Source organism: Aegilops tauschii, chromosome 3, assembly GCF_002575655.3.
Source record: "Aegilops tauschii subsp. strangulata cultivar AL8/78 chromosome 3, Aet v6.0, whole genome shotgun sequence".
Lineage (NCBI taxonomy): Eukaryota > Viridiplantae > Streptophyta > Magnoliopsida > Poales > Poaceae > Aegilops > Aegilops tauschii.
The window spans coordinates 43,375,835-43,390,194 of NC_053037.3; the positions used below are offsets into that span (position 1 = coordinate 43,375,835).

General features: G+C 47.4%; 1 protein-coding gene across 4 annotated transcripts; it reads right to left on the reverse strand.

The window, feature by feature from the left end:
• Positions 1-8,158: 8,158 nt before the first annotated feature.
• On the reverse strand, positions 8,159-12,642 carry LOC109786897 (protein trichome birefringence-like 14). 4 transcript variants are annotated; one of them, XM_020345460.4, is made up of 6 exons: positions 12,347-12,631; positions 10,628-10,725; positions 10,048-10,261; positions 9,785-9,949; positions 9,403-9,598; positions 8,159-9,281 (listed from the first exon to the last, which is right to left on the reverse strand). In XM_020345460.4, exons 3-6 carry the CDS (start codon positions 10,199-10,201, stop codon positions 8,450-8,452), a joined length of 1,347 nt encoding a protein of 448 aa, XP_020201049.1. In that variant the 5' UTR covers positions 10,202-10,261; positions 10,628-10,725; positions 12,347-12,631; the 3' UTR covers positions 8,159-8,449. The 4 variants fall into 4 exon arrangements, with proteins under 4 accessions (XP_020201049.1, XP_020201046.1, XP_020201047.1 ...); XM_020345457.4 differs by having other exon boundaries at positions 9,785-9,967; XM_020345458.4 differs by lacking the exon at positions 10,628-10,725 and having other exon boundaries at positions 12,347-12,642.
• Between the last annotated feature and the right edge of the window lie 1,718 nt (positions 12,643-14,360).

The following is a 14,360-nucleotide window of genomic DNA, read 5'->3' on the forward strand; positions in this document are numbered from 1 at the left end:
TCAGCCCACCGATTGGTGGGTGGACACAGGTGCAGGTGTACATGTGTGTGCTGACATGTCATTGTTCACTTCTTACCAGGTCACAGGCCACGGGTCCGTATTGATGGGGAATGGCGCGAGTGCTTCTGTTCATGGTGTTGGCACGGTCGATCTGAAGTTTACTTCGGGAAGGATCGTGCAGCTGAAGAACGTGCAGCATGTCCCTGCCATCAAGAAGAACCTCGTTAGTGGCTCCCTTCTATGTAGAGAAGGGTTTAAGTTGGTTTTCGAGTCTAATAAATTAGTTGTTACGAAATATGGACTCTTTGTTGGAAAAGGTTATGAGAGCGGAGGGATGTTCCGCCTTTCCCTCGCAGATTTTTGTAATAAAGTCGTGAACCATGTTCATTCGAATGTTAATGAATCTGAAGTTTGGCATTCACGTCTTTGTCACATTAGTTTCGGTGTTATGACGCGGCTAGCCAAGTTGGATTTAATCCTGAGTTTATTTTAGCCAAAGGCTCTAAGTCCCTTTCATGTGTGCAAGCTAAGCAACCTCGCAAGCCTCACAAGGCCGTGGAGGAGAGACACTTGGCACCATTAGAACTCATACATTCTGATCTTTGTGAGATGAATGATGTGTTGACTAAAGGTGGAAAGAAATACTTCATGACATTGATAGATGATTCCACTAGATATTGCTATGTGTACCTGTTAAATACTAAAGATGAGGCTCTACACTACTTTAAAATCTATAAGGCAGAAGTTGAGAATCAACTTGAAAAGAAAATTAAACGAGTCCAGTCAGATCGTGGTGGAGAGTACTTCTCGAGTGAGTTTGATTCCTTCTGTGCGGAACACGGCATATTCATGAGAGGACGCCTCCCTATTCACCCCAGTCAAACGGGGTTGCTGAGCGGAAAAACCGTACTCTAACTGATTTGGTTAACGCCATGTTAGATACATCGGGTTTATCCAAGGCATGGTGGGGGGAGGCTATATTGACGGCATGTCATGTCCTGAATAAAGTTCCGACAAAGGATAATGAGATCACTCCCTATGAGAAATGGGCAAAGAGAAGGACAACACTCTCGTACTTGCGCACTTGGGGCTGTCTGGCGAAAGTCAATGTGCCAATCCCCAAAAAGCGTAAGCTTGGACCCAAGACTGTGGACTGCGTTAATTTGGGCTACGCTAAGAACAGCGTTGGCTATAGATTTCTAGTAGTGAAATCTGAGGTACCTGACCAGAAGGTCGGTACAATTATGGAGTCTAAGGATGCTACATTCTTCGAGGATATTTTTCCTATGAGAGATATGCAAAGCACTTCTAGACAGGAATCTGAGGAGACTCCTGAACCTGCCATCCCTATGGAATATTATGAACAAACACATGATGAAAATCCTGAGGAGGATGACGAGGAAACCCTTGGTAGGGGCAAGAGACAAAGGACTGCAAAGACCTTTGGTGATGATTTTCTTCGTGTACCTCGTGGATGATACTCCCACTTCTATTTCAGAAGCGTATGCCTCTTCAGAAGCTGACTACTGGAAGGATGCGGTCCGTAATGAGATGGATTCCATCATGGCTAACGGGGCATGGGAGATCACTGAACGTCCCTATGGTTGCAAATTATTAGGATGTAAGTGGGTGTTCAAGAAGAAGCTTAGGCCCGATGGTACGATTGAAAAGTACAAGGCTAGGCTTGTGGCCAAGGGCTATGACCAGAAAGAAGAGGAAGATTTCTTCAACACTTATTCACCTGTGGCTAGACTGACCACCATTCGAGTATTACTCTCGTTGGCAGCCTCGCATGGTCTTCTCGTCCACCAGATGGATGTTAAGACGGCTTTTCTGAATGGAGAGCTAAACGAGGAAATCTACATGCAACAGCCAGATGGCTTTGTGATAGATGGTCAGGAAAGAAAGGTGTGTAGGTTGCTGAAATCTTTGTATGGCCTGAAGCAAGCACCTAAGCAATGGCATGATAAGTTTAATACAACTCTGACATCTGTTGGTTTCGTTGTTAATGAGGCTGACAAATGTGTATACTATCGCCATGGTGGGGGCGAAGGAGTTATACTGTGCTTGTATGTTGATGACATACTGATATTCGGAACCAACCTCAAAGTCATTGAGGAGGTCAAGTCGTTTTTGTCTCAGAACTTTGAGATGAAAGACCTTGGTGTGGCTGATGTTATCTTGAACATCAAGCTACTGAGAGATAATGAGGGTGGGATTACACTTCTGCAATCCCACTGTGTTGAGAAGGTGTTGAGTCGTTTTGGATATTCGGATTGCACACCATCTCAAACACCATATGATCCTAGCGTGTTGATTCGAAAGTCCAAAGGCACGGCTATAGATCAGTTGAGATACTCTCAAATCATTGGTTCACTGATGTACCTAGCGAGCGCAACGAGGCCCGACATCGCGTTTGCTGTGAGCAAACTGAGCCGGTTTGTTTCCAAACCGGGTGATGTACATTGGCATGCTGTTGAACGAGTTATGCGCTATCTGAAAGGTACTATGAACTATGGACTTCACTATACCGGAGACCCGTCGGTACTTGAAGGGTATAGTGATGCAAATTGGATCTCTGATGCTGATGAGATGAAGGCCACAACTGGGTATATGTTTAGTCTTGGAGGTGGCGCTGTTTCCTGGAAGTCTTGCAAGCAAACGATCTTAACGAGATCGAAAATGGAAGCAGAATTAACGGCATTAGACACATCTGGTGTTGAAGCGAGATGGCTTCGAGATCTTTTGATGGACTTGCCATTGGTTGATAAACCGGTTCCGGCTATCCTTCTGAACTGTGACAATCAGACTGTCATCACCAAGGTGAAGAGTTCAAAGGACAACATGAAGTCCACCAAACACATAAGAATGAGATTAAAAGCTGTCAGAAAATTAAGAAACTCCGGAGTGATAGCGTTGGACTATGTCCATACGGCTAAGAATCTGGCAGATCCCTTTACGAAAGGGCTATCACGTGTTGTGATAGATAATGCATCGAGGGAGATGGGTATGAGACCCACATGAGTTGCCATGGTAGTAACCCAACCTATGTGATCGGAGATCCCGTGAATTAGGACCTGGGAAAACAAGCCAGTGGTGAACTGAGGAGAGTAACTATACTAACCCACTCCGTTGGAGATGCAATACTCTCGATACTGTATGGTAGGATGACTACTGTCTTAATGTGTTCCGAAGCTTATATAAGCAAGATGCTATCCTATAGAGCGATCTTTGGAGGAACACACCTATATGAGTCCGACTGCTGGTCATAGTCTATGAGATTGGGGTGATCTCTAGTAAGCTCATGAATAGGCCAGGAGTGTGACTTATATGCTCCACCCGAGGGGTCAGCCTTCGGCAGCCCAGTACTAGTGAGACATGTGGTGAAACTTCTTTACGCCAAACTGACAATTCAAGGCATAGTCCATTGTTCAGTTGTGAAGAAGTGTAGCTACTTGCTCTAGGTGAAGCTCAACCTTAACAGGTCTTCACTGAAACACTGGTATATCGAAACAGTAATTGGAACAGAGGACACAATGGGCCCTCGAGATCTGGTGGGGGATTGCTGAAATTTGAGATGGGCTCTAGGCCCATATAGCAATTTCTGAAAAATCTCTAAGGGCCCATGTGGGTTATATGGCACTAGATGTAGTGGGAAGTTTAGTCCCACCCCGGAAGTGGAAGAGGAGTTGGACCTCCTTATAAGGGTTTCTCTTCTACATGCTATTGGAGCTTGAGAAGAGAAGAGGCCCTCGCGCACTCCTCCTCCTCCGCCCGCCTCGCCACGCCACGCCTCGTCACGACGCGCTCCGGGTTGCGGAATTGAGCCGAGCCGAGCGCACACCTACGCGCTTATTTTTGCCAGTCACTAACGGAGAGTTCTCTGACAGCTGGGCCACGATCTGAGACGTCGGATCGTGGGCTGTCACGGATTCGGACGTGGGTCGAGCCCACGTCTCTCCACGCGGCTGCGCCTATATAAGTGTGCGGTGTCTCCTAACCCTAGCCGCCACGAACAGATCACATCTGCTCCACGCGCACGCCCACCGTCGTTCCCTTGCTGCTGCTGCCGCCGGTGACTCCATCCCGTCCGCCGCGTACACGGTCGACGGGAGAGCAGGTCTCCGAAACCACGCCCTTCTGGTTCCTGTACGGGGTGAGGGGCGAATAGGTTTTTGGGCAGCGATTACGCGACTGCTCACTTCCGATCGTCTACTTCCTCTACGTCCGCGTCGCCTTCATCATCACCATGTCCACCGACGCCGAACGCGCCGCCGCCGAGAAAGCTGAAGCTGACAAGAAGGCCGCCGAGGACGCCGCTGCTGTCATCAAAGCCGCGGCCTCTGCATGGCCTACTGGAGGGTATAACTCGTTTATCCCGCTCCTATTTTTTTTTCTGTTTTAGCCATGCTAGCGTTATACGTAGATCTTTCTGCAATTAGCGTAGTATGTGCTAGTTTGACTGAATATCAGTATGTGATTATATGTGTCAATGCCATGCTAGTGATATACTCGTGAATTAATTTAATCGAGAAATTGCCTATTTACTCAACAGTCCACGCATTGAAACCATGCAAAACACTTACACGCGGAAATTTTGATCTTCGCTTGAAGTCTGCATAGCTCATCCCATTTGAACTCAAGTTTGCCAGCCCTGATTCTTCCTACTGACTTAAACGATTCCTACTCCATATGATACGTACAACGAACACAGAACATACCCTTCTTGATGAAACGCCATGTGACAAAGCCGCCATGCTATTCTGGCTCAACGGAGTCGTGAAAATGTGGTGCACATTAATAGGCCAAAATATTGACCGCAACAACTATTCATCGCAGCCTCTCCGGTCACAGGATCATTCAGTTGTTCATATCTGTATCTGACCTTTTGGTGTTAATACTTTGCCAGTAGGGCTTTATGGGATCCAATACTACATATTTTGGTATTATCTCTATTTAGGACTATTGTGGTTGTTGATCATTTTTTCTACCCCCTCCGTTCTTTTTTATTAGACGTTGCAGACAGCTGACATTGAACTATTTTGGACGCTGTTTGAAATGTCTACAACATCTTATAAAAAGTGAACAAAGGGAGTACAAAAGATCAAACTATGCATCATTTATTTGAGTTCAAACAAAATTTATAAATCTTCTTTTCTGAGACGGGCCCTACATTACTACGTGTACTACTTAAGAGTCATTTCATCTTCAATCCTTCATTATCGATTGGCATAATCTGCTCCTCCCGATCACGTCACATGGGAATGTGCCATCCATTGCGGACTCACTACTCACTAGACTAGACTACTAAAAACGCCTCAATCCCCTTCCCGTAGCTGCTAGCTAAGCGCTCTACGACTACGACCCTGTTAACACAATTGTCAACGCCATGGCGCGTCAATGCTGCCTTCTCCTCCTTGTCACCGCCGTGACCGTGATGGCGTTCGGGGTGGCCGGCGCCTCCAAGGACGTCACGGGGGGCTACCTCCTGTACGACTGCGACCCGGATCCACGGCGGCCCACGATCAAAGGCACCGCGTTCGGCGCCAGCCTGAGGCCGCTCCTGGCCGCCCTCCCGTCAGCCGCCGACGGGCTTCGCCTCCCTCCGGTCCTCCAGCGGCGGCAACGGCACGGCGTTCGCCCGAGGTATCTGCTTCGGCGAGTCCCCGGCGCGGGGAGACTGCCGCGAGTGCCTGGCCACCGCCATCGAGAGGATCGGCATCTGCGAGGGTGACCCGCACCGGCGTGGCGCCTTCTGGAATGACGGGTGCTTCCTGGCATACTCCGACGCCAACACCACCGAGGAGGACGGCGACGAGCGGCGCTGGATGAGCTTCACGGCCCACGACTCCACCGTCTACCCCCGGTTCTACGACGTGGAGACGCTGGCCGGCCAGGCGCGGTCCCTGGTGCCCCGCGCCGCGGCGAACGCCACGGCGGGCATGCTGGCGGCGGCGAGCGCGGCACTGCAGGCGAACAGCACGGTGCGCGCGGTGGCCCAGTGCCCCCCGTGGAACGTCACGGCGGCGGAGTGCGCCCTGTGCCTGGGCAGGCGAAAATATATTTTGAGCAGGTGCGCCCCGGCCCGCTTATCTGGTGCGTACATACACCTCGCGATATGTGCCAGCTGCTACCGTAAGATCGCCAGGCCACGGTTAGGTTATATCGATCGGGTTAGCAGGTCCTTCGTCCGTGATCTCGCCTACTACATAGCGTAGGGTACTGTTCATCAGCTAGAAACGAGACAAACAGCTATGGGACACGGCCCGTGACTCTGGTCTATATGCGACCCCCCTTGTATCTCTAGGAGCAGGCTAGCCGACGGGGGAGGGGGATTCAGCAGAAGCAGAGCGGCCGAGGGAACCAGATCCTGAGCGAGACGCAGGAGGTTCTGGTGTGGCGAGGAGGCACCGGGACGGGCGGGCTGCCGGGGAAATCCAGCGCCGGGCGGCATCGGGCACTTGGAGTATGGCGTTTCGTCTGGGACTCGCGCAATATCTTGGATGGCTGGACGCCACGATAGATCCGACCCCGACCACCCTCCATCGTTCGGCCTGACTGCGGAGGATGGGTCGCCGGCGGCTTGGTTGGATCTGTGCTCCGGCTCAGAACCAAGAAGGAGAGGGGATTCAGAATCTCACTTGAGGAATTTTAAGAAATCGACTATAAGGCATCCCGGACAAGTGATGCGATTAGTACACCAGTATCCAGTCTTGATACGTACCTGCAGCCGGCCGCCGGGGAGGTTCCCGTTGCGGCGAGCGTCGGCGCCATTGAATCGCCTCCTTGCACCCAATCCATTACAGCGAGGAGTTAGGAGACCGAGCAGTGCGCTGTATATGGAGAGAAATCAGCCGTGCTCACGGGCGTATGCAAGGGGGCGGGTGGAGACAAAAAAAATGCAGAGGGTACGATGGAGCTGTTACTCTACGACGACAAGAACCGTGACAGAAGTCTGACACGGTAATACGTGCACTAAATAGCTATCCTGCGGTGGGCATCTCGAGGGAAAGAGCGACGCTTCGACCGCTACGATAGCGCGGCCCCGGTGCAGGTGTTCGAAAAATCCGCGTCCGCCGCCCACGCACCCTGGGCAGGTCGGTGCAGGACTTCCCGGAGATCCTCAAGAGCCACGACGGCGCTCGGCCAGGCGTGGCCTCGGTGCACCGCTACAGGTGCAACCTCCGGTTCGAGATATCCGCTCCAGACCTGCTGCCCGCGGGAGTGGAAGCAAGGATCCGTACGTGAGCTCGGCCACCCATTAAATTCCCTTCTTGCAAATTAAAAGTTGGTGACTAAGCTGAATATGTATGTGTGTGTGCATTGCATTCAGGGAAGGCTCTTATTGTCTTCATAGTCGGCGCCGTTGCAATCGTCGTCGGCATCGTCGCTATCATCACCGGAGTTGTTGTTCTACTTGTGATGAAGCGATGGAAGAAGATGAAGAAGGAGGCTCAAGCAGCCCTCTCGACGCCAACAATATAATTTTTTGTCATATGCATTAACATTTTGTTATTGAATATATGATCAAAATTTGACACAAAATACAAAGAAGGGTTAATAAACCAGGACGGAGGAAGTACTCATAGACAGGGGCAACAAACAGAGAGCAGACGTTTGGCTCCCGGGTGCCATGGAGGCCTTTTTTTGAATACAAATCAAAATTCAAACTTCTCGGTTTCAAAGAAATCTGAAAAAAATTATGCAAGTAAACAAGTATGTCATGTCTATGTGCGTAAAGTTTCAGAATGAAAAACGTTGAAATGTGACTTGTACAAAAAAGACAAATTCATTGGCCTGAGAGGATGAATAGTATCATGTGTTAAAAAACCTCAGATTTGTCTTTTTTGCACAGCCCTCATTTCAACTTATTTTGCCCTGAAAAATTACACACATGTGTGTTATGCCTTCATGTATATGTGTGTTTTTTTTCATAATTTTTTGAAATGTACTCCCTCCGTCCCAATATAGTGTCAAAAACGTTATATTTTGAGACGGAGGGAGTAGAAAATATGAAATTCGACAAAATTCAAAATTTTCAATATTCCCAACAAATTACCCTAAAAAAAGACAATATTCCACATCACATTCTCCTGTATCGATGGATATGGAAGCCCAGCTTCCGGCTCCCTTTTTTTTTATTTCACTGCAAATGATGTTAGACTTTTTCCTCAGAAGTTCTTCAAAAGAACTGTAAGATTTGAGTATACTAGGACAAAAGATGATTTTGACAAGCTAAATCCCCTGTTGCAAGTTGCAACAATTCCTAGGTACAAGTTACATTACAGAAAGAATCCCTTGCTGCTTGCTTCCTGCAGCTGTCCCCATGCTTCATCCCCACCACAGAAGCTCTGCAGTAAATACCAGCAATAATCACAGTATACATATCATAACTTGGACTAAGTTGATCAGCAACAATTAGCTCATTTTCCATCCAACTACATACAGACTATAACAACTGGGCTGCGAGGATCTCGTTCCACGTGTCCGGCACGCCAGGGAGGCACCAGTGCAGGCAGTCCTGGATCCCCTGTGTAGCCTTGATGCTGTACCGCGATATGTGCCCTTCGTCCCTCAGGCGCGACAGAGCGGTGACATCCAGCAGCTTCACCCTCGTTCCCGTCACAGCACCCTCGGCGTCGGCATCCTCGGAGCGGTTCTGGGAGATGCCGCTGCCCTTGGCCAGAGGGCTCGTGCTGTCGCAGCGGCCGCCGGTGTCCCAGTCCCCGTTGAAGAAATGCCGGGGCGATATGGATCGGTAGAAGGCCTTCAGGTGGGGGTGGCGGGGGAGCTGCGCGTCCAGCCACTTGACGACGCTGTGGATGGTGAAGTTCTTGGCCTTCCAAATGGCGGCGATGTTCTTGTTGTGGTTCGGGGATCCGCCGACGTACATCTCCCACTTGTTTGCCCTCAGCTTGCCCCGGTTCCAGTGGTGGCCGGTGTTGAGGACCAGAACGTGGATCCTGTGGAGGTTGTCCCGCACAAAAGCAGGTGGGCGGTCGAGGTGCATGGCGTAGCTGGTGGCTGGATCTGATGGATTCAGAGGCTCCAGATCACATAGCGTCGACGACCAATGGTATAGAATGGTCGTGTTGGTGCTCGGGAACCGGTAAGCCCAGCCATCTGGTCTTTTAGCGCCTGGTGCCAAGGCAAGTCCATACTCCGCACCGACATCTTCCACGTCTGTCCGCTCTTCTCCAGCAGTAGCCATACACATCATGGACTGAAACATCTGCCTCCCTAAAGAATCGCCCACATAAGCAATAGTTTTGTCCTGCACTCTGAAATATAACCAAATTAGTTTTTTTTTCCTGAATGACTCGAGCAATAACAATAATAGGGCCAAAGAATGCAGTATATTATCAACCCCACATTCATATCAGACATGCTATGGACATGTACCTCATCAAGAACTGAGAGGCCTCAAACTCTAGCATATCACAAGCTTCAGGTTGCCATCTAAATTGTTCGTAATCAAAATCAGTGCGCTGAGTCAATCTGCAGGACCAGCTCTCAGAGAGCCACTGTTTACAGCCAAAACCAGAGTAGAGTGGTCTGCGCTTGTCAGGAACCCATCTTCCATTTCTATGATTACATTCTGAAGATAGAGGAAGCAAACACAAGATAGAAATATTAGGGCCAGATAACCCCTGACTAACTTATGTACAACACGGAAATTCAGTATTCAAGACATAACCAAAAGGTGGCGCTGAAGAAATGCATATTAGCATTCTCAAGAAAGAATCCATGGTTCCTCCTACGGTCATAGAAGATAAGTAATTACCTTTCGGCTCAGAAGGTGATGCCCCCTGTTCACCTCCCACATTAGCAGGAACACCGACAACGGGCAGTGGTGGTGGTGCGCCGGTAACTTGTTTTTGTACTTTAACTACTGGCTGTGGCAACGAATCTACACTTGGGAAGTCTTCATCTGAGGATGTATGCTGATCTACAAACTTTGAGTTAGCTACAGAAATTCAAAGAAAAATGAGAATAAAGATAAGAATAATGCAAAAAAGAAAGAGAAATATGTCTATGCTAAATGACCTGGATGGGACACAACCAATGAATCTGGATGAATATCTTCAGTATTGTAGTATGTTCCTTCCTCCCATTTCCAGAGAATAAACATCACGAAGAAAGCAAGAAGGACGAGTTTAAGCTGCTTGCACCGCAGTCCATTTATGCTCCTCAATCTCATCCTTTATTGATGTTTACGAAAAATCCATATAAAAGTAGGACGGCTTATGATTGTCGAAACCTGTTGGCATGTAAGAAAAGAGGTAAAAATAAGTACGTGATATTATATCTCGTAGTATATAACATTTTAGCAAATTACTAAAATTTATAAGTTCCGTGCAAACAAAAGATTAGCAGTAACACGACCAGTTGTTGCACTCATCATTTAAGTTGTTATTAATATATCAATCATCAATATTTGAAAAGCGTCTCTCAAGTCTGTCCCCTGACCTGTTAAAGTGTTAAGTACAAAATCATATTCTAAGTCTGTTAAAAAAATGGGAAAATGCTATAACCAGTGACCTTCTTAATCAAGTGGATGAAGGTTTAAGTACAAAATCATATTCTATGTCTGTTAAAAAAATGGGGAAATGCTATAACCAGTGACCTTCTTAATCAAGTGGATGAAGGTATGACTTCACATTGGGGGCATGATCACAACTCAAAACACTTGTCAAGGTTTCCATGAAGATATAAGCCTCAGTCCTGGGGACATACACAGAAATTCAATTGCAAGCACATCGTATGTGCCCCCCTAAAAAAAAGCACATCATACGTGACACATATTTGGACTGAAGCATCTACCAGGATAAAGAAACAGCACACATTAGCAGATCAAACCATTGAACTGACACATATTTGGACTGAAACATCTACCAGAACAAACAAACAATTTTGTCCCAATATATTCAGACAACCAACATTATGAGCACCTAGCAGAAGATCAAGCCATTCTCAAGTACAAACGCAACAAAACAACCCACACCAACTACAAATTATTCAACAAGCAATAACGGTAGCCTCATCTCACAAAACCATCAAGTGATTAATTGCTCTAAATATATCTTATCATTGAACAAGAAGCCTTCATGCCGGAAGCCTACTTGACCCAATTTATATTAAAGGAGATTAAGGTGATGCGAATTTAGCCTGCTCATGGAAATGACTAGCTACTATCATGGTTGCTAGCTATTGAACCTTCAACTATATACATATACACAATCAATAAACCCATGAATTTGCATCGTACTAACACTCTCACCAACTTGTCTGCGGTTTCATATCCTAATGTAGTCAATTTCTAATATATCCAAGACTGGAGGGCAAGTTGAGCCAAGGTTTTTAGACTAATAAATGCACAACTATACATTAAATGAAAAGATGCTCAAGTGTCAAAGAGAAGCATATCATAATTACAGGTGATGCAGAAACGCATGTGCTGATTGACAACTACATGAGGAAAACTCAAGTATGATACACTTACCTAGCTACTTTATGAGAGCACCATGTGCCATGGTCTGAACAGAAGGTTGTGGAGAAATCCAGGTCTAACACTGAAGTAAGCGAAAGGGGGAAGTGTGTGGATGGAAGTTCAAAGTTTCAGAAATGAAGTGTAAGGCCAAATCTTGATGTAATGATGCCCTATGTACTTGCATACATTTCCATCGATGATTAATTTTCCTTATCACTGTGATTACCCAAACATGCAGAAATGTCAGGACAACAAAGCAGCGAGGTATCATGCATACCCAGTACTGTGGATACCAACACAGTAATACTGCAGATATGTTAGACCAAAAGATGCGAACGAAGGTAGACTACACCAACACTAACTAGGTGACATAATTACTTAGGACTGTATGTAGCTTGAGAAATAGTTACCCACACTAATACATAGCATCCGGGCCTGTGTCTTGGGAAATAGTTATCCAGGCTAATGCAGATAAGACAAATTAGCACCCAACAGCAACATTACAAACTCGAGAGATTCCAGCAAAGCATAACAGCTATTGGCCTAGGAAGCATCGAAGAATCTATCTATGCATCTGAAATACTACAAAATGTAAGGTTGTAACTACCACCAGGTGGTCATCATCATACACACTACAAGCATAAGCCTAGTCCTTTGGTAGAGATCAGAAGAAAAAAGTGCTAAATGCTGGATCGTATCCATCGTTTGATTGCCTCTCGAACTGATGTGAATTTTTCCAGGGGAGGTGGTTGCGCATGGCTAATTTGCCTCCAGAAATGGACGTGATGAATCGAGCTTTCGATTAATTATGTTTGACGGAAGGATTGCGGCCAGATAATCCATGGGAGGGGTTACCTCGGAGGCGGATCCGCGCGGAGAAGATGGGGGCAAGCGGCGGGGCAGGGGCAGCGGCGCCGCCCTCCTCGCGTGTGGCGGGGAGGAGCGGCGGGGGAGGCACGAGATGGGGAGGCGCCCGCGACGGAGGGGGCCGGGCCGGTCAGATCGGCGCCGCGGAAATTCCTCGGCGGGAGGAGCTGGGCGGCGTCGGCGGCGAGACGTTGAGGGTAAGGTAGGGAAGGGATGGAGGACGCGTGAGGTCGAACGAATCTGAGAAGAAATGGGACACTAGCACCAGTCCACGTTCTTCTTTTGGCTTTTTAGCAACGGAGATACCAATTTTAGACCTGTACTCTTTTGTAAGGGGAATTTTAAGCACTTGCTTTCTTTTCCACAGAGAGAAAGAGAAACACTTGTGTTGAACAAACCTTGTATTGTGGGATGTACTGTCGGGGAAAAGCAAGGCATCTCTAACATTGACCTGCAAATTTGCTCAGGCATCCATCCGAGGTCATGAACTAGCCCGCGAACACTGATGCGGGAGCCGGGCAACCAACACTGCCGGGCCTTATTTTATTTTTTAAAGCCCGCACATTTAAATAGTTGCATATATAGTCTAGAATAGTTCAAATGTTCAAATGCAACAGTAGTTTAAATAAAATAAGTTCAAATATTACACTCAAATATTGTTGTTCCCTTTAACCGTCCACAGATGCTCAATCAGATCTTTCTTCGGTTGTTCGTGAGTTGCTCGATGTCGAATTTGTTAATGCATTTGAATAAACTCTTTAAATATGGCCGGATTCTGATCAGGAAGTTCGATAGGATCACAATGTTCCCAAATTCAAGACATGCGGCAACATCGTCACCTCATCCTCCACGATCATGTTGTGAATGAGCACACAACAGGTCATCACCTCCCACAAGGTCTCCACAAACCCATTGTTTAGATGGTCCACTGACAACGGCAAAACGTGTCTGCAGAACTCCAAATGCCTTTTCAACATCCTTTCTAGATGTTTCTTGTCTTTGGGCAAAGTGAGACATTTTCTGGACAACTGGGTTAGAGATGGTGTTGACAAAGGTAGCCCACGGAGGATAGATACCGTCAATCAGATAGTAACTCATGTTATACTCATGTCCATTGACAGTATAGTGGCAAGGAAGAGCTTTCCGTTCAGTCAGCCTAGCAAACAATGATGATCGCTGCAACACATTGATGTCATTGTGAGGCCCGGGCATACAAAAAAAGTGTGAAATCCAAAGATCATGTGATGCAACTACATCAAGAATGACGGTGGGCTTCTTAACATGACCCTGATATTGCTTTTCCAAAGCTTTTGGGCAGTTCTTCCATTTCCAATGCATGCAGTCAAGTGATTCGAGCAAACCTGGCCACCCTCTTGCTTCCGAGATTTCCAAGAGCCTCTCGGTGTCTGCCACAGTTATGTCAGGTATTGAGGTCCAAACATGGAAACCACGACAGTTGCAAACTTGACCATGGCATCTCCGCGTGTGCTCTCAGATATCCGTGCCATGTGCAAGCATCTGCAGTGTGGCCGTCCACTTCTGGTAACCTAGAGAACCCAATCCTTCTCACGACGTCCTTCTTCAAGATGAAGTAGTCATCAAAGGACCGGACCCCCATGGTCGAGACGATCGAACACATTTTGCGCATCTGAAACCGCCACCGAAAATTGTCAGCGAAGAGGCCATCGGGGGCAAAGTAGTCGGACATCAGTGTCAAATGGCCACATGCCCTGTTGTGGATGAGCACTCAATGAGCCTTGATCGATCCATTGAAATGAGAACATGCTCTTTCACACACTCCACGTCTGCAAGGACCACCTGCATCATCGTCGTCTCATCCGTGTAGTCCTCTTTGTCGGATGAGCTGGTCGACAACTCAACATAGTGCTCATATATGTACTCCATATCCAAATTTTCATTGCTTCAAAGAAGAAGGAACAAAAAATGTAGCACAAGCATTTCACCGAACAGTTGTCGGGCATGGTGAGTAATGTAGGAGCTG

Bases quoted from the DNA above. Each gene is read 5' to 3' on its own strand.
- LOC109786897 (XM_020345456.4), bottom strand. From the start codon at position 10,201: ATGAGATTGAGGAGCATAAATGGACTGCGGTGCAAGCAGCTTAAACTC. The intron at 9,968-10,047 runs GTCATTTAGCAT...GAATTTCTGTAG, and splicing joins ATTGGTTGTGTCCCATCCAG to CTAACTCAAAGTTTGTAGAT. The intron at 9,282-9,402 runs GTACATGTCCAT...GTTATATTTCAG, and splicing joins GCCTCTCAGTTCTTGATGAG to AGTGCAGGACAAAACTATTG.